General features: G+C 38.8%; 2 protein-coding genes across 2 annotated transcripts; both read right to left on the bottom strand.

The window, feature by feature from the left end:
- Nucleotides 1-1,292: 1,292 nt before the first annotated feature.
- On the bottom strand, nt 1,293-10,468 carry apbb1 (amyloid beta precursor protein binding family B member 1). The gene is made up of 14 exons (XM_087795252.1): nt 10,332-10,468; nt 7,913-8,551; nt 7,421-7,626; nt 7,239-7,298; nt 6,779-6,879; nt 6,635-6,701; nt 6,338-6,484; nt 6,133-6,260; nt 5,635-5,749; nt 5,479-5,560; nt 5,329-5,409; nt 5,114-5,229; nt 4,370-4,546; nt 1,293-3,354 (listed from the first exon to the last, which is right to left on the bottom strand). Exons 2-14 carry the CDS (start codon nt 8,532-8,534, stop codon nt 3,199-3,201), a joined length of 2,058 nt encoding a protein of 685 aa, XP_087651378.1. The 5' UTR covers nt 8,535-8,551; nt 10,332-10,468; the 3' UTR covers nt 1,293-3,198.
- A 325-nt stretch (nt 10,469-10,793) lies between these two features.
- Nucleotides 10,794-25,213, bottom strand: LOC148076000 (scaffold protein ILK). Its single transcript, XM_087795306.1, has 13 exons — nt 25,091-25,213; nt 23,902-24,156; nt 16,808-16,973; nt 15,949-16,044; nt 15,771-15,867; nt 15,622-15,705; nt 15,442-15,527; nt 15,259-15,368; nt 14,943-15,070; nt 13,563-13,684; nt 13,375-13,474; nt 12,783-12,913; nt 10,794-12,283 (listed from the first exon to the last, which is right to left on the bottom strand). Exons 2-13 carry the CDS (start codon nt 23,988-23,990, stop codon nt 12,134-12,136), a joined length of 1,359 nt encoding a protein of 452 aa, XP_087651432.1. The 5' UTR covers nt 23,991-24,156; nt 25,091-25,213; the 3' UTR covers nt 10,794-12,133.
- Nucleotides 25,214-26,292: the final 1,079 nt, after the last annotated feature.

A 26,292-nucleotide genomic window follows, 5' to 3' on the forward strand; every position in this document is an offset into this window, starting at 1 on the left:
GTGCACATTAGTTGCCTTTTAAATGACGGGAAAATACATTATTTCTCTTCAAATATTCAGAAATGTTTTAGACATCATTCATTCAATGTTGTAGTGACTTTGGAATTTTTCAATCCGTTTGTTTTATTAACAAAAACAAATTAAATGTGAAAATCTCCTTCCTTCCACAGCAGAAAACCGCAGCAGCTGCTCCAGTGAAAGGCCGAATCCCTGTTCGAGACTAATAAAAGCCGTGAAGGATATGAGAAGGTCTATTCTTGCAATATGACTCAGTCCAGAGCGCCCGTGCCCCCACAGGGACTTCCATCATAACCAAGGGAAACGGTTGAACACTGGCTGCCTTTTTTTTTTTTTTATCTTCGTCTGAGATCAGTGATTGGATTTAAAAAGACCGGCAGAGGAGTCACAAGTCGCCTCCTCGGCGGAAAACCAATGTTCCACAAGAGCACACATTCATTACTCCAGATAGATCTCCATTAAACAAATGCCACATGCATAATTAGTCGGCAGGAATAATTACGATTATGATGAGGTTTCCGTGGAGCCGTGCGGGCAAATTGTGATTGGCATGCGGAAAATACTGAAGGCTTCAATTTGAGATAGTCATCACTTCCTTTCTTTTGAAGGTAGAGAAGGGATTCTGGGCTGTGACACAACACTCGTTTAAGTCATGGAAACATCTTGTAGCTTTTATGTTGAAAAACCATCTTCACTCAAGTTCATTCTAGAGCCAAAGGTTTTCTGAAGCTTTCTTTTCCAATTGTGTGTGAAATTTTAGGTGGCTCAGCCATCATGAGAAGGATGTTAAGAGGAGACAGAAATCCATTCTCAAGATGCTGCCCCCACGACCTGAACCTCAGATTGGCCCAAAAAACATAAAAGAAAGCGTTAGCAATACATTTTTTTAACCGGTTGCCGTGTTACTTGCCATGACATACAAATGTGGATTGGATCACTACTGGGATGATACTGGTGTGATTATCTGAAGACCAGTCATGTCTACTTCAGTCCAAACTTTAGAACTGTAGGCAGGTGCAGACACAGCAGGAGGAAGACGAGTCGATGTCAGACCAGACAGGATGTGCTGTGCTGGGGACGGTGAATACAAAACGTATCTCGTCAATGTGGCAGTGAAGCTTCAGCTGACTGACCTCAACACAAACACATTTCCTTCAATACCAACGAATTTCTGAACTTGTTCTCAGACAGAAGCCGTCAGCAGTGACAGTGTCTTGACTGTCATCCAGCATGGATCCTCCAGACGAACAAAACAAGACAAAAAAAAAAACGAATCCGATATGTTGACATTTATTGTGCAGTGGCTTTTATATACATACATTTTATACACCCAATTTACACAAACAGAAATAAATTAATCTGCTAATGTTCTTCTGGCTTTAGTGACGCCACCATCTGGACAACGTTGAGATAGCACAATAATTTCAAGTGACACATGATTGACAGTTATATGATGAGTCTTAACTTTAATTAGTGTTTATATTTTATACCTGCAAAAGAAGCAGTTTGTGGAGTCTTTGTGAAACATAGATAAGGATTATACCCCGGAGTGGTGAGGCATGCTAAATTGACAGGAGAGTGAATTTTGTGTGAAACTTTATTATTAATAGAGTTGCATTCACCAAAAAGTACATGATATATTGTCGTATTTAACCAGGATTAAGATACTTTTGAAAGACAAAAAGCAAGGACTTGGCTTTGTCTTCTGTCATTTTGGAAGAAAAACATTTTTTCATGAAAAAATAAAATATAATTTCTTAAGAATTCAAATAGGTCTTAATTCTCTAGACAATTGTTCATGAAATGAATAGTTTACAATTCTGAATAAAAGATCATTGAGGAATGAGATGAGTCAGCTGTTTCTATATACATGTAGGTTATATATTTTGCAAAATGTGACCCACATAACTCGCTTGTGATTTACAACTAGTTTCCGAGTGAATGCAATCCACTTTAGGTAGATTATGATTAAATAATCTGAGGATATTAGAAACCACCAAACATTAGGAGAACTCACAAACTGCATCTTTTATCATCAGTGACGACTAGCTATTGTGCTACACATATTGATTATTGACAAACACACCAAGATAAAATACAGCTCCTATCATTAGTGTTTTCTTCATATAAAAAATCTCATCTAGTCATGTGGAAAAAATAAAAATACAGTAACCAGAGTGGCCACACACACGCACACACACACACACACACGAGCATCAGAAAGTGTCAGGGAACAGAAAAAAAAAAAAACCATCATCTTTGTCGTTTACACAAAAGTGTGAGTACAAACCTGCTGTCCAGTTCCAGTCTACACATTCTACTGCTAGTTTAGGATTACACACCGACACCAACTAGAGTGACATGCTCAGGAAAACACGACAACAGCTCCTGCGAACGCACAAACACAGAGAGGATCTACAGGATACACCGACGAGTCTCGAGCACTAAACTGCAGCATCGACTCTTGAAAAACATGCAGCTGGAGTTCTACAGTACTATCAGTTAGCTGGAGGTGAAGACCCAGAGTTCGTATTGTTAATTACAAAACAATGACTTCTTGTCGTTTTTTTTTGTTTTTTTTTAAATCATGGCTCCGTTGTTCCATTTGCCTCACACTCGATGTAGCTCAACTCTCTCTCACTGACGACATGCAGCCGTGTCATCGACACAACACACCAGCTATTGCACACGAGCAGTCGACTGCCAGACGTTCATGCGAAATGTTTCAAACATCAGTGGGGATCAACGATCGTACATTTCTTTGGAAGACTAAATAGTGAGGGACAAGAAACCCAGTGCCGACATTTAAATCTACAGAGCGAAAGAGAGGAGTGAGAGCGCCCCAGTGTGAGAGCACGAGGAAACGAACATCGGGAGTGTAGGAGATGACAATTGCACCAAAGAGCACAAAGAAAATCATTCACAAGCAAATTCTAGCATTTTTAGCATGTAAATATAATACATCCATATTCCACATTCATCGCATTGTTTCTGTTAAAACACAAAAATAGTTAAAAGGACCGTCCTGGTGAAGGGACGGTCGTGTTTAAGAGATGACAGTTAAAGAAAATTGCATGACTCCTCCACCAACTAAGAGAACCAGACGGTGAGTCGTAAGGCGTGACCGTGGGCGAGAGAGTGCGGGTGACGGTGCTGATGGACCTTGTGTTGACCTTCGACTCAGGGCGACTGAGAACCCGACCTGTAGCTCTTGAAGCTACCCAGCAGACTCTGGACGCCCTTCTTGACCCGCCGTGCCACGGAGTCGGCGGGAGGGGTGGGCAGACAGGAGGACAGGCTCGGGGGACGCGCGTCCAGACATTTCTGGTAACGGAGCTGTCGGAAACACACACAAAAAAAGAAAATCAACTTCCTCTTTAATATTATGAGGAACATTAAACTTAAAATAGCAACTTCTGTCTTTATAACAGAAACTTTCCTTCAAGAAGCACCCCTTCAGTATGTAGCAAATTATCCTGCTTGCCAAGAGCATTTGAAGTTGCCAAGAGAATAAAAAAAATAAATAAACAACAATGTTTACTTATATTGAAGTGGTTTCATTTTCTCGTTAATCCCCATTAGCATGAAACCACACTGCTGCTCACTGATGGTGATTCTTAAAGCGGCCACAACAACAAAAATAACCATGGCGTGACTCATAACTTGATCGCTCTACAAATGGGGTGTCAAACTCAATCCCATATTTTAACTGTGTATCGTTTGTGATTGTTAAAGCGCTTTGTGACCCTGGTCTAGAAAGGCGCTCTAGAAATAACCATCACTTACTTACGTACACAAGGGGACAAAATCTTTTGGCAGTCAAAGTTGCGGGGCCAAAAAAAAAAAAAATGTTTTTACACAACTGTCTTTAAAAGAGAACTATAAGTCCGATCATGATTGTTTATTCTTTGGGTATATCTTGACTTTCTCTGTTTTTTATGGTTTTATTTTCTACTGCTTATGTTTATGTTATCTCATTTTGTTATTTTATTCTCTACTGCCACCAAAAAAAAAAAAAATCAATATGTTGTGTAATAAAAGTGGCAAAAAAAAATCTGATTCTTCAAACACTTTCATTTCCTTTAACATCAGTTTTACTCTTATTGGAAGTCTCTGTTTAGTTGTTGACAACCATAATCTGTTTTTGGCTTATCTTAAACACTGATATCACAAGAGATACGATATCAACATAAACATTAATTTAATTTGCTTCAGAGGCAAACATCACACGACCACCTAAAATGACTTGTTGGGCCATATTTGGGCCCCAACTTTGATACATGAGCTCTACAGCAAAAGGGATTATAAATATGACAATGGTGTTTTCACATGTTTAAGATTTGGGACTCACCATGCACGCGGCCTGGACGGCCTCGCTCAGACTGGCGGCGTTGGGCTCACACCAGAACTTGTGACAAGTGAAGTCTCTGATACCCTCGGCCATGATGAACGCAAACGAGTGCACGTCCTTCCCCACTCCCATGAAGGACAGGAAACGCACCCTGCACTCAGACAAAACCTCCTCATTCTGGAAACAAAGTTGGGATCATGTCACTCTCAGTTAAGACAAAGATGGAGACATGACTTTTTTTGAGGCAAAGATTTGTTTGGCTCTTTAAATCTTCATTGTGTGGACCAAATAATGTTCTTTTAATATGAATTCTATGTAGTTCTAAGTGTGTTTCCGGCAATCTATTTTTATCCAATTTTTTAATTTTTATTATGATTGTGTAACTTGTATCGGTATTAAGTGTAAATAAAGTTGTGAACAGTGTTAATTAGATACTGCAACCAATAAAGTCTACTATATAGAATGATATAGAATAAAAGAAAATAAGCAATAGGAACTATAATAATAATACAAATTAGAATAAAGTTAAAAATATGAATTAACCTGCCTGCAGGAATATACAATGAAATAAATAAAAATGCTAGTAATAAAGTGAGTCTAAAGAGCTGATAGTAATACGTTATGTGGAACCTTTTAAATTGTACTCCTAAGGTACAACAGGAGGAATTTTGAATTCACAGATATTGGAAATGATTCCGAAATTTGTATTATTTGTGCAATAATTCAAACACAGGGTCATCGTACCTGTTTGGACAAGATGGTGAGGGTCGCAGGAGCCACATTCACAGAGACGGGAGTCCAGTCGTTCTTATCTTTGCCCTCGATCGCCGCTTCCAGGGTTTCATTAATAATGTCCATCCCTGAGAGGAAATCACATTTTTGCTAACAGATTAGCATTTTCACCAAATCACATGGTTTATCCATAAATCTTTGTAATTCTAAAAAAAACACACACATACCCACAGGCTTCGCCACAGGCTCACTGCCAAGGTAATAAACTTGGAAGCGCTGGAATAATTCATTTTTCGGAACCGGAAACTCTGAATGGGAAAACATGAATAATCACCTTCAAGATATTTAAATAAAAGCAATCAAGAATCAATCTTCACCTTCCACAGGGATGGTCATAGATTTACCCATAGAGTTCAGCCTGCTCACTCCGGGCCGGGTCGCCTTCCGCTCCATCATTATCTGAACCGGGAAAAATAAATGTTTAAAAAGCCGAAAAATGCTTCTTCTAACCTTAACAGAAGCCTGCTGGTTACCTTTGAACACATCTCGTGTAAGCTGGTTGCAATGTTTTTGGCAGGTGAGTCGCAGCGGAACACATGACACTTCAGCACCTGGGTCAGGTTGTCTCGGGCCACATAAGCAAAGTCCCTATGAAAGTGAATCAAAGAAATTCAATCAAATACTCTTAGTAGTATTGGCAAATCAGCAACTATAATTTACTTGTGAAATCTTATAATGTTAATATAAGTATACCTTTCCCTATGGATGTCAAAAAAGGCAGCATGAAAGAAAAACAATTGTTAGAAGTTAGCGCGTTAGGAGAAAAAAGGAAGTCAATTGTAGTGATTTAAATCATCCAGCAGAGGGCAGCACTTTCTTTAGCACACATAAGAAACGTGTTAGGGCAAAAGTCAGAACTTCAAGACAGAATAAATCCATTTTCTTTTGAACATGAGACAACTTGAGAGGGCTTTAATATGACAACCACTAAAAAACAATGCATAAAATTCCTCCCTGTTGTCCAAACTGACCTGCCGTTGTCCCGTCCTACTCCCCAAACTCGGATGCTGCCAATCGGCTGAGTGTGAAGCAGCGTCTGTCCCAGCGGGTCGATCAAGTTCATGGTGTCGTTCTCCAGCACCATCAGCATATCTTTACCCTGTCGAGCCAAACACACTCCGACGTCAGGAACCAACGTTTTTTTCCTTTTTACCATTTTGATTAAAGAGTTTTCACCTCTCCCCAGATCCCAGCGGTGTCGTGCAGGTTGTGTTTGTGGTAGGAAAGTTGCCGGATGCAGTTGTTGACAGCAACGCTGCTCTTCCCTGGTGCCATGTCCTCCTCTGACATCTCCACCCAGCCCAGAGATCGGACTGCAAAACACTGAAGGGGAAAAAAAAAATGACAAAAAATGACAACCATTTTGAATAACCTCAACACGGTTCAGATTTAATACGTCCTAATATCCTCCAAGATATTCTCTACATCACAAACATAATTACTGCGGAAATTGAATTGCAGCAGCTTGTCTACCTTGGTCTCTATGTCTGTGCAGAGCGGGGCGAGCTTCTCGTCATCCTCAGAGTGAGAGCAATTGTAGCTTTAAATAGAAAAGCACAAAAAAGATCAGAAGAGCAAACCGAGAATACAAATAAACAGAGTGACAAAGCAACCTACTTCAGGTTGATGGATGCATAGCGGAGCGTTGCGCCTTCAAACTCTCTCAGACTTTGATCAGATGTGGCCTCTTCCTCTTCCTCCTCCTCTTCCTCCTCCTCCTGAGGATGAAGATTAAAGAGAGTAACAATTTATTAAGTATTAAGACGCCCCTGTCTGAGCCAGCTGAGAAGACTCTTTGCTCACAAGAGATCATAATAAATCTAAACAATTGACAACTTTCTGTACAAGACTTCATGAAAGAATTAATAAAGATCAGAAAAATGTAAATTGTTTAAAATGAAGAAGCACCCATGCATATATACATTACACACACATATATATATATATATATATATATATTATAAACATATATACATGTTTCTTCATTTAACTATTCCAACTCAAAAAATAAAACATGATGGTAGAAACGGAAGTAAAATGATGTATTAATGACAACTATAATATGAATCCAACTCACCTTCCATGACTCTCCTTCACCGGCTCCTTCTTCTGTGCTGGAAAACTGAGCCCAAGATTCCTGAGAAACAAGAGCAGAAATGGATTGTACAAGATTCTTTAAAAAAAAAAAAAAATTTAAAAACACAATGGAAATCTGGGTTAGATTGAATAATGTTCCTCCGTTTATGTCACACATCTCACCTCTGGCTCCTCACACGGGGTGGTCTCCAGAGACATGGTGGACGACATCATGGAGCCCCCCACTTTTCCGTGGGGTGACGGAGGCTCCCACTGTGTGGTGCCTGTGGGGATGTGCCAGTAGTAGGTGCCCGACGTGTCTCGCACCCGCATCCATCCTGAGGGCAGGTCAGTGTCCGTCTCAAATGCATTCGAGTCCCAGAAGGACCCTGCCGAGGAAGAAGTGACATTTCAATTAAGGTAAAAAGAAAATTTGAAGAAGGCCAATTAACCTGTGCCTGAAACTGAATATTTTCCATGTTCGACACTCAAAAGGGATTAAATATGTCAACAAGCTGTAAAACAGAAAGCTTTTACTGCCATTAAAGATCTTAGAAAAAAGGCTACTACTTTGGTAGCGAGTTGATTTAATGTACTATATTCAGTTTATCTTTAAAGCTAATTCATATTCTTCCAGTTTTCTCATCTATCCACAAACAAGCTAAACTTAAGTACCTCTGTTGCCATTGGGTGACGCATCAGTGGGGTTGTCCTGAGGAGTCCAGCTGGTCTCCTCATCACTGTTTGTTCCGTTTAAGTTGGAGAACAAGAGGCAGGCATTCCTCCCGCTGACGCCGCCCTCCTTCGCCTCGTCACTCTGGTCCTCCGCCACCTTCTCTCCTGTTTCCACTGTGGATGTGTCCTCCTCTCCCAGCTTCTCCTGCTTCTCGTTCCCATCTTCGTCCCTCTCCTTTTCCTCGGCAGACTCCAGAGTTTCAATGAGAAGTGGCTCATTCAAGATGTTCTTGGACTCTTCCTGACTGAGCCTGGGAGTCAGTGCTGACTTGGGAGACTTGCCGTGCTCCTCATGCCCCTGGTGTTCTTCCTGAGTGGGGTTCTGATGGTGGAAGTCCTCGTTGTTGCCATTCTGGCTGATGTTGCAGTTGTGGTCCTGGTCGTTGTGGTTCTCAGCTACCTTGCGCAGCTGGTTCTGACCTTCCTTCAACCACTTGATATTGTTGCCAGTTGACTCCTGATCAACCCAGTGGCTTCCATCGTTCAGCTTGTTTTTCAGCTCTTCATCTTGTTTTTGTTTATTGGCAACGTACGCCTTGTCTTCATCGCCATGGCCACCCATGTTAGCTATCAACAAAACTTTAAAAACAGAGGAGAAAAGATTAATCATTCGGAGTTAACTACTAACATTCAAGAAAGGCGTTTCATCCAGACTTAAGGCCTCTTTGCACTTTTTCGATTACCGTTTTCTCATTACCGACCGACATCAATGTGTGTGACTATGTGTAGACAGACATTGATAACAGATACAAACGTGGATAGATTTTTGCACGCAATCAGAAGTTAACTTCTGTCTGGCTTTGTCTCCAGATAAGGAAAAAAAATATTATTTATAATAAATTCAAGTTAAAAAAAAGGCTCAAATCTCTCTTTTGACTGGTCAGAGTGTTTAAATTAAGAATTGTATTTGGGTACCATTTGAATATGGCAATATTGGTTTAGATATGTATTCACAGTTTATTTTATGGTTTCATTTCTGGCTATCTAATATTATACTTTGGTGGTCTATGAGATTAAAACTAATGTGTTGATTTAAGTTTTGCTTAAATTGATCTTGGACCTCTATTGTACAAAACTTTCTTTAATTTAAATTAGAAAATTCTTAGGTCTCACCCACTCAAGATGCTTAATTTCTCTGGAGATAAAAATCTTGTTTACCATAACCACGCCCATCCTGCTGTGATGGTCAAAGTGATAAGGTTTTTTACTACCCGTCAATCCCAGAAGTCTTAACCTCCAAGGGACTTGTATAAAGAAAGCGGGGAATGATTACAGCTCGATGGAGACTATGAAGTAATAATTGGCTGTGCTCTTGTAACCTCTAGTTCGCCAAGACGGCAAATGGGGAAGAACTTTATAAAGTAATAACTTCAAAACATGAGAAAGGAATACTTATATATGAGTAAGAGTTGGGTTCTCACATTAGAAAATCTTCTCACTTTTAATTGAGTGTGAAAACACATAATTGATCAACAGATACTCAACGAAAGCATTGAAGTGACTTGAGTAAAGGACTTCTTTGTTAAACTGTTTAGTTAAGTACATTCACAACCCAAGTGTAAATAGTACAAGATTATGATACGTTACACAACATGTCACTTCAGCACAAATATTGTCACCGCCTTTAAATAACAGTGTCATCATGCTCAGATTCATGAGTACAAGCTAACTTAATTATTTTATATACCATGGTATTATCCATATCATGTCAATTCATTCTTGTTATTAAAACGTGTGTCTTCTTCCACTGCTTGATGTGTGTGTATAAAATATACATTTTTAAAACCTTGAACCCTTCTATCTCTCCTCTTAAACACTGGTGAATGTTTCCACATTGACAAATTAAAGAGGATTATCCTGCATAAACTGGGCTGTAGTACTGGTTAGCTAAACTGTTAGCAGCTAGCTTGGATAAGTTACGGCCTTCTCAACACAAGACATGTAAAATAACTTAACGGTGGTTTTATTAAACACCATCACAATACGTTTAGGATTAAACTTTAAGTCATTAAAATTACGTTTCCGTCAGTTTGGGCCTTCGCAGCGCTAACTATGATGGCACTATATATATATATAAATATATAAAACCGAAACATTACATTCAATTATTACTCATTATTAAACTTTTACAAACTGAGAAATCGAGTTTCCAGTTGCCAACAGTAACTTGAATCCTACGCGAGCACATACTCAGCGACATTGCTCGGATGCCATCACGGCAGCTGGATATAACGGGCAGCATCGGCCATAGCGCCGTCATCTTGGCTAAGCTAACGCTAGCTTGTATGCGCAAAGAAGAACAGGCTCGCGAGACCGTGATTTGTAACGGTTTTTATCGAAAAAGAGCTTCAGAACTTACCCTCGGCCCCCTTGGTCTCGAGATGCAATGCCGTGTGCGCGCTTCACTACATATTTCCGGGGATCGTGAGGATCGCCTCGTCGCTAGGTGTTGGTGGGTTCTGTCAGTGGGCTCGACTGGTGATGGAGGACGAACTGCGTCACGGATTGACGTCACGGCCCGGGTGCAGACATCAGACGGTAAACATAAATACAAACTTAAATCTAATCGTTGGGTTAGTAGGATGAAGCTTAACAGCTGCCAGATGCATGCTACTTAAACAAAACAGTCCTAGAGTCTATTTATATTCACAAATCTTAATATATTTATCTCCAAAATATCACTACAAAATAAGTGGTGGCTCTTATAAAACACTCCTTTACTGATCCTTTATTACTGAATAATGACAAGATTTTTCCACCACTAAACCAACATACAGACGGCTGCTTGACCACCACAATAAAACAACGACCACACATACTCCAAGATGCCCATACGTTTCATTTTAATATAGTCATATATATAAATACATACATTTGTATAAGTCTTAGTTGACTTTGGCTTAAACAGGTGATTCGGCACATAAAAGCGAGCTGGTGAAAACAGAACATGGACAGAGAGGACAACATTCACTTGTGAATCAAGACGACCAACGATAACATGAAAGACAGACAGGTAGGTTGACAGTAGATGTACCATGTGATGCCACTTGTGATTAAAAAAAAAAGAAAGAAAAAAAATAAACAATTTAGATCACAATTCAGGAAGAAAGAAATCCAATATGTGGTCAAGTTATTAGAGTTTCAATGTTATATAGCCAAAATAGAAATGGCTATATTTATCTTAAATCTTGGAGAGGCTTTTTACTGCAGCATTTTTCTGTGATGATCTGGTTTGTCTTCAACAGATTCCTCAACACAATACACAGCAGTTCTCCACAGAATGAAACAGCACAGAATGTTGCTTCAATTAACAATCACTGAACAAGTTTACTGGACGTAAATCTTCTTTAGTGGATTTTAAGTGATGCACGCTTTGCTTCAATTAAAGGAAAGTAGATACGGAGACTCTAGAAACCTTACTTAACATGCAAATCCCCTTTGTGGCATGTGATTTGCAACAACTCTGCTTTTATTCTGGCAACATAAGCGCGGTCACCTTAAGATCTACTTACCTGAAAAAGTGCACTCGGAAAACACTGAATTGTATTTGTCGTTTTAATTATCCCAATTGCACGCTTGGCTGCGGAATTCAAAGGGTTAATAAGATCAGTAATTATCGAAGTTATTCAAAGAAAAAGTTGCAGTGACATTCATTAATATTACATTTTTATATTCAGATAACAAATGGAAAACAGGACAACAACAATATGTTTGCCATCAGTCTGAAGGCAGCAATCCTTGGATATTACAGAAAACATTGTGTTCTTCTAATGGTCTCTCTGTCCCGTTTAAAAATTGACATTTTTGTTTTATTCATCAGTTCTTTCGTTCATCTCCTAGACAACTTATGACGCAAACACATTAACCTGCTTTGTTATATACTCAACACCGTCATGCTGTCACTTAAGAGATTGTACTCAGTCCACATAATTAAAAATGCATAGCTCCTGTGAAGACAAAAATCAAGACACCAATAAAAACTTGGTAAAAAGACAAAATAAAGATTGTTGCCGAGTCTTCTCAGGAAGAGAAGCTACAGTGGCGACGGATGCAGAGGGAGAGTTTAAGGCAATACTGGTAAGCACCACACCACGTATCAGACATATGTGGGTTAACAAATGTACCCAGAAATTCAACAGAAGAGGCCAACATGGGATCTTTTCACTTGTCCTGCATTTTCTCCAGGATTGGCACGATCATGTCGAACTTGGGCCTCTTGGCTGGATCCTCGTTCATGCAGATCTTCATGAGTTTGCAGATGTGGGGCGATATGCCAGGTGGGATAGTGGGCCTCAAACCTTCCAAGGCCACCTAGAAGTGAGAAGATGAATGGTGTTAGCCAAGAGTCTTGTTATGGGACAGTGGATTTAAAGATTTTGAACTTCTTTAAAGCACTGCCAATACCATTCTTTTTTTACTTTTTCAAGACAGCTCGGTCACAGAACACAGATGATGCACACAAGGACCATTTAGGGAGGCCACGTTTTAAGTGATAAGAGTCCAAATATAATGGGGGAACTTTTTTTTTTAAAACATCTTTCAATACATTCTAAGGACATGCTTTTTTATTTACATTTTCTCCTTTTCATTTTTTAAGAGTAAAGTTATATTTGGTGCTAGACTGGTTGAATAGTGAAGAATAAAAGCATGTCCTTTTGAGATGATCAGTTTCATAATTAACTCTGACCTCATGAGTCAAAGGGCCGTATGTGGCCCCCTGGCCGGACACACGAGTCTAATCCAAAGCTAGAGCTGGAATTCAATTTACAGCCTTGTCTGAGGCAACAAGTATGACAATATTTCTACATACCTTCATGCCGATCTCCATGTTGGACAGGTCAGCAAACGGGACTTCTCTAGTGACCAATTCCCAGAGTAGGACTGCAAAACTCCACATGTCTGCTGACCGCCGATTGATCTCCTCTGGCTTCTTCTGCAAAGCTAACAAATACAGGAAAGGAACATTTGTGAATAAATATTACTAAAACAGCTCTTCACAGATCATTGAAGATTTCTTCCTTTCTGGAAATTCAGTTCGGTGTTTACATAGTGACCAGTCAGTTGACTCATTTAAAGTTGTGTAGTGAACATTTAAATAAAGGCTAGAGGGTACTGTGAGAGTCAGACTTTTCAAAATCACAACAGCTGAAAATATGTATTAGATCTATACAGATACTATTAGTGTATTTTCATCTCTGCTGCACATCTTTAAAAAGCTCTCTGTTTATTATCTGCATTCTCTAATCTAGTTTGTTTCCAATGACTCTACATTTGAGTGCATCTCTGGAGGAAATCTGCTCCTGATCACATTTGGCCCTTGCATTTGCCCCAGAGCTCTGCGTATTCATCGTTCTGTGGCTTCACTTGTCAATTCGCATCTACTCTGCACCACATACTCTTACCTTCAGGGGCAACCCAGGCCGGCAGGTACATTCTCCCGGGACACTGGAAAGAGAACTTGACGTCCGACATGCTGATTCTGGCTGTCTTGTCTTCATCTATCTGTTGGATCACAGAGCAGAGAGAGAGTTATTTTTGAAACATCAGCCAGATTTAGACTGTGCTGTGGTGATGAAGCACTTTTTTGTACCATGATGCTCTTGCTGTTGAGGAAGTGGCGCGGGATCATGGGCTCAAGTGTGTGCAGGAAAGCCATACCACAGGCAATGTCCAGAGCAAACTTCACAGCCTGCATCTGATCCACCACGACCACTGGACAACGAGAAACACTGAGGTTAAGATTTTGATGCACAGAGTAAAAAAGAAACAGTTTAGATCCTCATCTAAAGACTTTTGTTAACCTCCTAACTCTTTGATCAATAGTTCCAACAGATGGCCGTCATGAAGAGCTCTTGACTTGAAAATTGACCTCAGGAAAAGTAGCAAAAAAGTAGGAAAGCAGTGGAGAGTGAAAGTAGATGTGCGTTTTATTTTTTTATTATATATTTTTCATTATTTCTTGATGATGTGAAACATATTTTAGTTATTTAGTTATTTGGATTATACAAAACAAAATATTATAAAAAAATGTAATCAAAATTTAATTATATTTTGATTATAATTATAGTTAATTAATTGAATTAAATTGTTTTAATGGACAACATATCTCAGGCAACAGAGTGGTTGGCTTGTGGTTTTTGATGTCCCTGAATAAGAGTGATTGCTACAGATGGTAAGCTGACACATTGCGTTGCAGCCTACTCCTATCAAAGTGTGATTGTGTGCTTGAATGGGTGAATAATGACTCTGTGAGAAGCGTTTTGAGTGCTGAAAAAGCAGAGATAACACTACAAGTAAGAAATCAAACTTAAGCGTATATGATGAATGCAAAGAGTTACATTGCATGTTGTCCAATCCTTTCAGCAGAAACACATTCTTCTAATTTAACAAGCAATAGCATCATAACTAATATTAGGACCAACAATAGCACCTACATTATATCTATAGTGTAAAGACTTATTTTCCCCCCTTCTCACCCTTAAATGTACAAAATAGTAAACTACAACAAACGTATACAATAACTGTTAAAGCCCGATTACACCTGATCACAGTAAACAATTCTAAACATCCATCAGTGTTTGGCAAAACCTCCTTTTTCTTTTAAAAATCTTCCGTTATCACTATGTCACTTCAAAAATTCAAAACCAATGTGCAAGTGAAGTTGAAAAACATGTTCTGCAACAATTTTCAAAACATTATTCAGCATAAAAAAGTAGACCTCAAAACACCAAAAAGAACGATTTCAAATTCAGCCACAATCCCAAACCACCAGTCAAACAATCCTGTTGCGCAACATCATAAAACACGAATCAGTAAAAAGAAAAGTAAACATCAGCATTTTCCAACTATACAGACAGGATTTCGACTTAAAATCTCCACAGTCTTTTTGTCACAGTTCAGCACTCGTCAGCACTGAATCACTACATATTGTGGAGCTGACAAGACTTGAGCGACAGGGTAAAATACTCACTGGTGCCTTCATGCAGTACGTTGTAGAGTGAGCCGTTAGGCATCCAGTGTGTGATGATGATGGGGTGAGGGGCGGGAGGAGACTGACATGCTCCCAACATGGGTAGGACATTCGGGTGGGAAAAGATCCTTGAGTGGAGCCCGAAGTGGAGAGAGACAGACAAATGGAAAATAAAACACACACAAACAAAGGATTTGACATGAACACTGGGTGTTTTCGAGACAGGTTAACAACAAGGATAAAAAAAACAAAAAATAAAAGGTGCCACGGACAAAACAGAAAAAAAAATCCCCCAAGTAAATAAATTGATAGGAACCTGAGTTTAGGATATTCCTCATTGAAGTCTCTGCTTTTTCTTGTTGTCCAGTCGCGAACTTTTAACACTTTGACAACAATTTCATTTCCCTGCCAGCGACCCTGCCACAGCTGAGGAGCAAAAACAAATCTTGTTAATATATGGCACACGTCCTTAACAATTAAATAACAAGACAATGTTTACCTCTCCAGATTGGTTTTCATTTATCCTTGCCAGAAATGAAAGCTGCTTGTAGTCTATGCCTGCTTGTTTGTTCAAAGTGCTGTTTCCTAACAAAGACATGGAGTCGCTCTTCAATATTCTGAATATTAAACGTCTCACAAATCGCTTCAATATGACAGAAAAGGCATGAAACAAACTCACGTGGACGAGTTCTTGTGGTGCCTTTCCAGAAGTTGTCTTTGAAGGGAACTTTGGTTAAGTTCTGTCCTAACTTCTCAGCTTTTTCTTGAGTAGAGAAGAAAGATGTCAGACGAAAGAAAAAATGATTGGATATTTGAAATTTATTTTACCTTTGAGGATATCTTGCAGATGGGTTTTGGCTTTGTCCAGGGGAGTCTCCCCATATTTGTTACATATGCTCACTTGCGCCCCATTTAATACAAGGTCCTACAAAACAACAGCTTTAGCTCAATTCTTCCACAATGAATCAGACGGATCTTTTTTGACACCACCAGGGGGCAGACTCACCTCAGCTACAAAGTCTTGGCCCCAAAAGCAGGCATAATGCAGAGGCGTGTTGCCATGTTCGTTGGCTGCGTTGGTGTCTGCTTTACACTGGATCAGCTAAAACTCAGCAACACACCAGAGAGTTTATGAAAAACATGATGGAGCAGATCTTGTTTGGACTCTACACAAGGTGAATGTTGCCAAGAAAAATCGTGTGTGGCCTCGGGTGAGACAACTTAGACGCTATCTTGAAGGAAAACGGTATCAATGACATAGTGAAGTAAAGACCAAAAGGATGTTTGTACAGAAAAGTTTATATTGGTTCAAACAAAGATTAGATCACTTCATTCCCTTTTTAGACACAAATAATATTGACACAGGCAATTAAAATAACTTTACCTAGAAGGATGTAAGACTATCTGCCATGTATCTGTCGGTTATAATAACTCCAAACAGGGATTAACTATTTAAATAAGGAAATGTTGATAATAGAAATAAATAAAATGTTATTATGAAATGATACTACTACTACTGTGTGTTGTGCACCATTGTTATAGAACACTACTGCCACCTGCAGTCCTGCTGGGCTATATTTATAACAATATTTTAAATTCTGAAAAGGGTTTAACTTATATAGTGTGTGGTATTATGAAACCCTTCTCAGAACTTCCTCAAGGGTGGTTCAAAAAGCTTAATAATTATAGTTCAGTAAAAAAGCTGCCACAAAGATGATCTTCGAGATACGACCGGTGTTGCGTAAACTGATGACTCACGATGACGTCAATTTAGATTTCACAAAACCGAAGATTTACTGTTGTGACTAGACTGATTCAGACTCAAGCTACATTAGATGCATTTCAACATTCACAATAAAAGCTACCTTTCCCACAATGTCTCTGTGTCCATGGCTGGCGGCCAGATGTAGGGGCGTGTCGTCTCCACGGTTCATGACATTAATGCGAGCCCCCCTCATGATGAGCATGTCCACCACGTTGGAGCGACCCTCTCTGCAGGCCCAGTGCAGGGGGCTGAAGCCGTGATCGTCTCTGCAACAAACAAAAAAATGCATCCACCATTAGCATCGTCTCAGAGGCATAGGAGAAAGTACTTTCCATCAGTTCCAGGTAGTGGTGATGGGTTGATGAGGCCTTGACAGCATCAACTATACAATGAAACCAAGTTTCTGTAAATAAGTATTTAGAGAGCCAAATATAATAAAGCAAAGAGTGCCATCTAGTGGCCTTTCAGAATTCAGACACTGTATCACGATACAGTTGATGATCATGATGCTTAATCAACCCATCGCCAAGTTCAACAAAGATGCAGTATCTAATTATTTCTCTTAGCTGTTTCATTTTATTGTGCATTCACGTCATTTAAAAAAAGTACAAGGTTATATCTGATACCATTGCAAAACATGTACTACGCCCATTGTAACAGGCTGTGTTTTCATTTTTGTTTTTCTCTCCTTTTTTTGTCGTAGATGCGCATGAGAGAAGATCTTGATTAGAAGCGTTCTACATTATCGGAGGACAGTAAACTTGTCGAACCAGTGGGTCATATAAAGAGATTGTGTGCCGCTGCCAAAGTTGTGCACTTGTCCTGAAATGGTGAGTGTGCATGCTAATGCGATGAGAGGAGTGAGGCAGCATTATGACTCTGAACTCTGTGACCGCACCATCAATTCACTGGTTTGTATTTAAACATCCACGGCAGTCAGTTAAAATTCAGCAGCAGCCGCCGGCCCACAGTGCAGCCTCAGTCCCACAACACACATCCATCTGTGCATGTGTGTGACCTGCCGCGGCAGTTCCACGTCGGTTCCAGATGCAATTTCCTCTCCGGCCAAAAGGCCAAACTCTTAAAAAAAAAGCAATTAGTTGAGTTTATGGGAGCAGAAATCCCCCTCAGAGGTTTGGCTCAGTAGTTTAATTTGTTTGTACTGTTGGGCTGCACTCACATTTAAGGAAGTAATAAGTGTGTGAATCACACAAAACACACAAGCCGAGAGAAGAGGTCATCAACAGTAGCCAACGGAGCAGTCTCCAAATTCCTCTTTGGATGTGATTTAAGTATGTGTAGAGATCAATCTTCACTCAATTACAATAAGACACTTAAAACCAAAATCAAGATGGATTGTCACCTTGACTGCCTTCTCAGGTTTAAAACTCAAAGGACAAAGAGCATTTTAGAACACTTAATCAGAATCAGACAAGAATATGGAAAAAGACAAATGCTACAATGTAATCTAACAATCCTTGTTCTGCATTCTGTAAGAGTTTTTTTAGGAAGAGATATCCTCTAAGCTCATCACAACTAGTGAGCCAGGATCCTCTCATAGTTACCCGCTCCAGTTTGGCTACCAAGATTTATTTAGGGCACTTCCACCTGCTAACAGGCCTCAGATTGGCAGACGGAGGAAGCCTCTGTCTGCACCCTGTCTGTCTCTGCCCCGACGTCCGCCCCAGGTCAAATGACTAGAACATGACGAGGTAAGTAAGTAAGTAAGTAATTTATATTTATAAAGCACTTTTCTAGACCAGGGTCTAGTGAAGGCCCACCACAGACCTATAGTGAGATCCAGTGACAAAAGCAAGTTTGTTAAACTGGGTTAGATTTCCCCTTCATAAACCATCATGTTGGTGTCGACAGGATAGTAGTAAGTAAGTTAACGTTATTTGTAAAGCGCCTTTCTAGACCAGGGTGACAAAGCGCTTAACAATCAATTCAATTCAATTTTATTTAAAGTGTCTTATCATAACAAAGTTATCTCAAGACACTATACAGTTGAAATAAGACTGTAGTTGATTAAGGAAAAATAGATCCCAGCAATTCAACAAAGAGCAAGAAGCGAAACACTGTGCAGTGAGCTATGGCGAGAAAAAACTTCCTTTTAGAAGGCAGAAACCTCGAGCAGAACCTGACTCATTGACGGCCTCCTGCTTTGACCGGCTGGGAGGAAGGATGGGGGGGTAGACAGGGAGGATATAGTGAGAAAAAATCAAAAACAATATACAACTAAAATACATGCTACAACCCAAAAGATTGACACCATCTGAATGCAAAGTAGAGGGGCAAAAAAGTGTATTGGCAAATAACTGGCGATACGATATGATGTGTGACGATACTATATATTACATATATATTGCGATATTGTAGGAACAACAATATATTCTTTCTTTTTTCTTTTAAAGAAACTAACCTTTTCTGGCTTTTACAACAAATAATATACTTTCTTTCATCAAATGTGAATGTGCTTCTCAAAATATTAAAATATATAATCCTTGATATAACGTTTTATTTTATTTCGAAGATTTTTTATTTTAATAATCATTTGATCCGTGATCATCACGATTTAAAAGTAGGTTAGAAAGGCGTTTAATGGTGTTATGACTAAACTAGAGTTGTTAAATGTATTTTTGTGTCATCACTGATCGTCCTGTAGATTGGGAAATTTAAATTTAACGGAGCATCCGCTGACCTCAAACACAAGGAACTCAGTGCCGTCAGCCTTTATTCAACCAGTATTAAACAGAAACTCTTCATTTATTGGATTGAGGCAGATTCCAATAATGAAGTCAACATTAACACCTACAAGAACGTTATGTTATTGTTGACTTTCATGCGGTCTACTAAAAGTGTCTCTTGTCTCTACAGAACAGCAAAGTTAACTGCTTCGTTTTGTTTTCCTTTTCTTGTTTCAATCTGCTCATATTCTTTGTTGTGATGCGTCTTTAGTTTTCTTTGCCTAATAAAGTTAGTGGTGTTGAATCTTCTAGCGGGATTTGCAAACATTTGCTCACATCTTCATAGGAGCAGAGTTGCTGCTTTACAGGCGCCGGCGTGACATCAGCGCAAATATATATATATATATATATATATATACGTATATATATTTTTTTTAACTAGATACAGTCCTATTAAATATCTGGATATAGTATCAGGAATAAAAATATTGCAATATATAGTTTTATCGATACTTTCTTAAACCCCTATAAAGTAGTAAAGCAGTTCTCCCTACCACAGTATATGGGGCATTTGTTATTGGGAAACTCAGAAAGGAAAAATCTTTTAATTATATTGGTCTGAAAGTCTGTTAACAAGTCAGAGTAGTAAAACAAACTCTGTATGATCATTATCTGGAGCTTATAATCCATGCACTTGTGTCTTCTTGGAGCCATCTCGCGTGCAGTTAAGTGAACTCGAGTGAACTGCAGCGAGAATTTTGACCCGCTCCTCTAGGAGAACTCATATTTTCACGCTGTGTTTGTCTTATGTCTTGGCCTTTTAGAGTTTTTAAAAATTGTAGGTATTTTTATGTGCATTGGTTTTGATTGTTCAAGCCCTTTGTGACCGTGGTCTATAAAGGGGCTTTACAAATAACTATCAATTACTACTTACATTATAGTGAGACATTTTTCAAGTGGGCAATGGCCAGGGCAGCTATACAATTGAGGTATGGGCGTCTGGTTTGGCCAGGCCAGCACAAGCCATGAAGAATCACAAAGTGTTAATACAACAATCACACATACTCTTTCATTGTATGTGTGCAACAAGATAAACATAAAACTATTCAGTCTGTGTTATTTAACATTGTAATTCAATGGTCTCTCCAGTGATTTACATACATATTTATGCAGCTAATCAACTAATAGTTGACAACATCCTTATGGACACAGGAATAAAACGGTGAAATTGAAGTCTTCAGAAGGAGTCTGCCTTAGGCCACAGTGGTCCAAAGGAGTTGGTGTGCATTTGATCAGACTCATAAAAAGATTAAATAAAAAATATAAAAATAAATTTAAGGGTATATTTTTGGGGATCTCTGTAGTCTGTAGAGTTTCCAAAAACAATCTTATTTTGTTAAGAAATCTTGTAGTGGATTGTTTCATGTGATTTTATTTTTCAGTGAAAGATGCTCAGCAGAACTACACCTGCCAAGAAACAAACCTGGACTTGTCGAGTGGCAGGAAAGCTGCGTAACAAATTCCTGGAGTGACAGTTCAAATTCACACTTTGCTTGCATGTCATTTTGCTACAAACCGTATGTTAGAAATAAGGTAAATCTTGAGGGGTTTTGTTTTTCCCCCTATTTAAACACAACCAGAAGATTCTGGAAAATACCATTGTTTTGAGAAGAAAAAAAAAGGACACTGGCGAAATGAAATGGAATCAATTTAAGGTGGTATTTGATGAAGGTAGGAACAGACCTCCACTCTCCTGACTAAATCCTCAACTTTGCAATTAGTCCATCTAGGCATGGGGGAAAGATCGAGGGGGAACAAGTGGAGCTATCCAATTCCTCCGAGAGACGAATACCGGAAACTCTCAAGTGGAGGAGGGGGTTGCTGATGTGCTCTGTGTTGGTAGTAAGTAAGAGGAATTCACAGAAAGGCGCACACACACAAAGATCCTCTGTCATCACACATGGTTCTCGCAGTCCTGCCCACTACAATAATCCCCCTCCAGCTTTCTGTTTGGTGGGTGGTAGTCGGATCCCTCGAGGGCTGTGTGTTACTCCTTATAAGGAGATTAAGCATTCCACTACAACTCCTTGTCCCAGAGAAACATCAGCATAAACAAGTGTCATCGAGCAGGATGCTTTAAGAGAAGCAAAAAGGTATAAAATGAAAGATCGGCAGTCAGTCACGAAAAGTCAATGAAAGACGATTTACAGGGAAAAGGAATGCGTCTTGCAATCGGCTAATGGATGAGTCACGTTTCTTGTAGATCAAGTGTCAAGAGGCAACCTTTGTGGGAAATAAATAGTATAATTGAGAGAAAATAAGTTGTTTTCAGATTTAATCTGTCAATTAATGACCCAGTTGACTCTAAAGAAGAAAACATCTTTATTACTACCGATTTATTCTTCATAGTACCCAGACATTAGCAGTAGGTCAGATCCAATGAAGCTGAGCAAATCACAAAAAAAATCTAAATTATTTCTCAAACTGAAGATGTTCATCTGCACAAGACAATAGCAAACAATGAAAGCCTAAAGTAGCACATCAAAGCATACAGATAAGAGTATCATGATACATTGTCTGTTTATTAAAAGTTTCACTCACATCTACTAATTAAATGAAACCTTGCATTCTAAAACTGAGAGTGCCCTCTAGTGGCCTTATAAAATGTATCATGATACAGTTGATGGTGTATCATAAGGCCTCATCAATTCATCACTCAGTGCCACACAATACCCTTAACCAGTGGTCCCCTACCCCCAGTCCAGGGGGGGTTGTTACTGGTTATATTTATAATTACTACCTGAAAAGTTTAATTAGGTAAAAGAAAATAGATTTGCTCTGAAATACTATCATTGGGCGACTCTTGACTAATGAAAATGCGTAAAACATAAACTCTAGAAACAGACTATGTCTCAGAGTGTTCATTGGCACGAAGTCTTCTAAAGCTGAGAGATACATACATACAGAACACCATCGTCGGCATATAATCAAATATACCTTGATGCAAATACACAAAGTATATTTGAGGTCTTGCTCAAATATATCAGGTCTTGCTGATTCAGCGTTATGGTGAGATGTTTTTTTCATGCACTTAATTGTGGTCCGTGAATATAGATCTGTCTTTTTTTAACCAGTCCTTGGTACAAATAAGGTTGGGGAACCCTGCTCTAAACCAATTCCCAGCGTTGGTTGTTCTACAGAAATCCAATATTGGCACAGAAGAGCACAAACTCAGCACAAGGCACACCAGGACACAACAAGAAAAGAGACCATGTTTTACTACAGTATAGTACAGTACAGTCAAGTCAGATGAGGCTTAAAGAGAAGTTCATAGAAGGGGAAAAGGTCGGCTGGACATACTTTTGTGTTGTTTTTTTGTCAATAAATGGCCTTTTAATTTACATTGCAAGTGTACAGCCCAAAAAGGTTGGCTTCCCCTCCTTTTTTTGAGAGTTGAATAAGGTCTTGTAAAGAAAAAAATGGTAAATATTTTAAGGGGAAAAAAGAACAGTCATTCATCATATTCATGATGATATATTCATATCATTCAAATAGTCAGCACCAACCAAATCTTTCACCCATGTTGAACCAGACAAGTAGTTAGTGTTTCTTATATTTTATCAGTGTTTCAGAGTAGTTTAGATCACCATTATCACAGTGAGAATCAGGTTTGACTTAAGAGTCAGTTGATCCTTCAGAAGATACTCAGAACTAAAAGGCGATATATGTTTTCTAGTAAACATGAATCCTGCAGAACGCTGTACGTCTGCCAGGCTTCCATCATCTAACACTGGGAGTGGCAACAAGTGTGACTATCGTAAGCATCACATGCAGCTTCCTGTCTAATGTCAGGCTTTTCTATGACTCTGCAAACATAAACAGGGAAATGGGTTCAATTTGAGGCCACAATCACCCTGGTGGGAGGCAGAAATATCTCCTTTAACATAGTAATAAATTGTTGAAAAAACAATTGTGTCCCATCTATTTTCCAATATTGTTTCTGTGGAATGACACCGACACGCTTATGTAAACAAACTTCTACCCTCTATTTGTGTAAACTGTGCCATACTTTAATCTTTGAACAAACTTAATACCTGCTACTGTTAACCAATAAAATATGCTGTAGTAGTAAAATGTGACACTAAACAATGTTCCCTCCGGATAAAAAGCATTATTGTTAAGATTATTTTAAAGCAGGAAGTTCACGTCAACAGGGGTTGTCAGCTGTATCCTTGAAGTGAACAGTAGAGGCAACATTCTTGTAGAAAGGAAATATCTGTCAAATGTTCAAACTTGTCAATGACCACATAACTCTACTACAACTCCTGTGATGTATTTACAGCCTTGATAACATTACTCCTTTGACTGCTTTAGAGAGCGGTGTTGAGTGGAGGGCATCTGCAGTGCCTGTGCCAGCACTCTTTAAGAGCTTTGTTCATGTTCAGCCAAAGCATTTTTAAAAATAGATGGACTTAGTAAGTGACCATTAAATGAGAGTTCCACTCACCCCTGATTCAAGTCATTCTCCGTGTTGTCCAACCATAAGCGAACTGCGACGGCGTTGCCTTCACGACACTGTGTGAAAATATCATCCATGCTCCCAGGTGTCTTCTACTCCTATAGTTCACCTGTGCAAGTCCACGCAAGACTGAGGCAGAACAAATAGCAATGGCGGCCAAACGGACTCTGTTGGGTGCAGGCGAGCATCAGTCTCTCAACCAGGGACAGTGAGGGACTAGATCATAGTCAATAGGAGTCAACTCTGCAAAAAGACAAGAAAGAAAGATATGCAACAAGTCATTACTTTTAGAGAATTGAGCAAACTTGCGTCAGAAGCTAAAACCGGAAGGAAGTGGAAATAAGATCAATTTCAGTGCAAAAGTTTGACTGGTTATACATTTGCAATAATATACCATTCAATTCAACAATAATATGTTGACATGGGTTCCTGGATACAGATGTGAATAATTAAATATTCCAAGCATTTATTAAAAGTAATAGACTTTAATACACCTTTCCAGCACAAAACTACCTTCCTAAAATGGTACTATGATGTTTGAACAATGAATGAATTAAACATTGTATGAATAAACATATACTTTTTAAATGTAACCGTATTAATATTCAAAGATACATCTACTTTTAATTGTCTACATACATACATGCTACAAACACAGATAACGTTTTCGGTTAATGCACCTTTTCAAAGTGAATGGCATTCCTATGAGTTAAAACCTATATTAATAGTCCTACTATCAAGTTGTGACAGGAGTAGAACTGCTCGGGTAATGGCTGTGGTATGACGACATGGGCTCAGTGGCAACATCGTTGAATGTGCCAAGACTTAAAGGAAGTCATTTTTTATTTTTTGTTATTTTTATCAGTAAGATCATTCATTTCTCTCAGTACTCAACAGCCTCCGATTAGCCTCATGCTAACTTCACAAACACCTGAAGAACACTCCATAAACTCTAACCACGCGGACGAAGCACTTTGGATAAATTACATAAACATAATAAAAATTATAGAAGTACGTTTGTCGCTTCTTAAGTCATAAAAGATGTAATGGTGAGCAAAAGTGTCGTGTTGTGCTAGGAGGCTAACGAACGCAATTGACCGCGCGGAGTGACTACAGACACAAGGATAAAAATCACTTTTAACAGGCAGGCGTGGTAAAGTATAATGTGTTTGCTTACCGTGTGTGTTTCTGTTGTTATTGAAAGATCAAGCTAAAAAAATTAGCCGCGATATGTTGTCTCAGATTGACTGACTGTTCGTCCACACCCTCCGTCTGGACGCGCTGGCGCTGCGGGGCAACAAGCGCCCTCTACTGGCGCAGGACGGAGTTGCAGTTCGTTTCTTACAGCCTGAGGTCATACATTTTCAAAATTAAAATGATGAAGTGTGATAAGTCGTTTCCATAAAAACAACGTAGTTCAATTTTAAAACTTGATAAACCTTAATATTTATTAAAGCAAATTATCACAATTGTTTATGCTTTATGACCCTGGTCTAGAAAAGCGCTCTACAAATATTACTTACTGACTTACATACATATTATAATTTCTTGTGAAATACACTGAAGGAATCCAAACTATAATTGCATTCCTTGTAATTTATATTTCATTAGAGGTGGTAGATGGTGGTAATAAATGTGTTTATCTGTGTTCAATTGTGGCTTGATATAACATTTGAAGTTTTGGGCAATTTAAACCACAAACGCATATAATCACAAAATCTGGTTATGAATTGGTTGCTCTGTTTGTGTTTGTGTTGTGTTTGTGATTATTTTTCAGTGTAGTCGTTAATAAATACTTCAGGTTATCAGATAAATATTCTCATATATTAAGTAGGTCATACTTTTTTTTTCACAATTGTTTATGCTTTATGACCCTGGTCTAGAAAAGCGCTCAACAAATATTACCTACTGACTTACTTACTTAATTATAATTTCTTGTGAAATACACTGAAGGAATCCAAACTATAATTGCATTTCTTCTAATTATATTTCAATAGAGATTAACTTAATATGAAATACGCTTTTGGCAATTGTATCACTCTGGATAGCAGCTCGTATTAAACTGACTTCTATAATTATTATTCCGTTATTTTGATTCTTAGTTCCTTTCGTATACTACCTTCAAAAGTGTAGTTTAAAAATGTGTTTTGCAGACAGAATGTGCATACATATATTCAATTCAATTTTATTTAAAGTGTCTTATCATGACAAAGTTATTTCAACACTTTACAGTTGAAGTAAGACAATAGTGGAGAAAGAAAAACAGATCCCAGCAATTCAACAATGAGCAGAAATCAAAACACTGTGCAGTGAATAACTAAAACTCAACTAAATATTGAAAACGATCGACATCCACTAAAAACTCAAGCATACCTAAAG

Source organism: Callionymus lyra, chromosome 7 (genome assembly GCF_982586985.1).
Source record: "Callionymus lyra chromosome 7, fCalLyr1.hap1.1, whole genome shotgun sequence".
Classification (NCBI taxonomy): Eukaryota; Metazoa; Chordata; class Actinopteri; order Syngnathiformes; family Callionymidae; genus Callionymus; species Callionymus lyra.

Excerpts from the sequence above, each read along its gene's own strand:
- apbb1 (XM_087795252.1), bottom strand. The coding sequence starts at position 8,534 with ATGGGTGGCCATGGCGATGAAGACAAGGCGTACGTTGCCAATAAACAA. Across the intron at positions 6,261-6,337 it reads CCGCTGGGATCTGGGGAGAG|GGTAAAGATATGCTGATGGT; the intron begins GTGAAAACTCTT and ends TTGGCTCGACAG. Across the intron at positions 5,561-5,634 it reads TACACGAGATGTGTTCAAAG|ATAATGATGGAGCGGAAGGC; the intron begins GTAACCAGCAGG and ends TTCCCGGTTCAG.
- LOC148076000 (XM_087795306.1), bottom strand. The coding sequence starts at position 23,990 with ATGGATGATATTTTCACACAGTGTCGTGAAGGCAACGCCGTCGCAGTT. Across the intron at positions 15,528-15,621 it reads CACCACAAGAACTCGTCCAC|GAAACAGCACTTTGAACAAA; the intron begins GTGAGTTTGTTT and ends TGTCTTTGTTAG. Across the intron at positions 13,475-13,562 it reads TCAACAGCAAGAGCATCATG|ATAGATGAAGACAAGACAGC; the intron begins GTACAAAAAAGT and ends GTGATCCAACAG.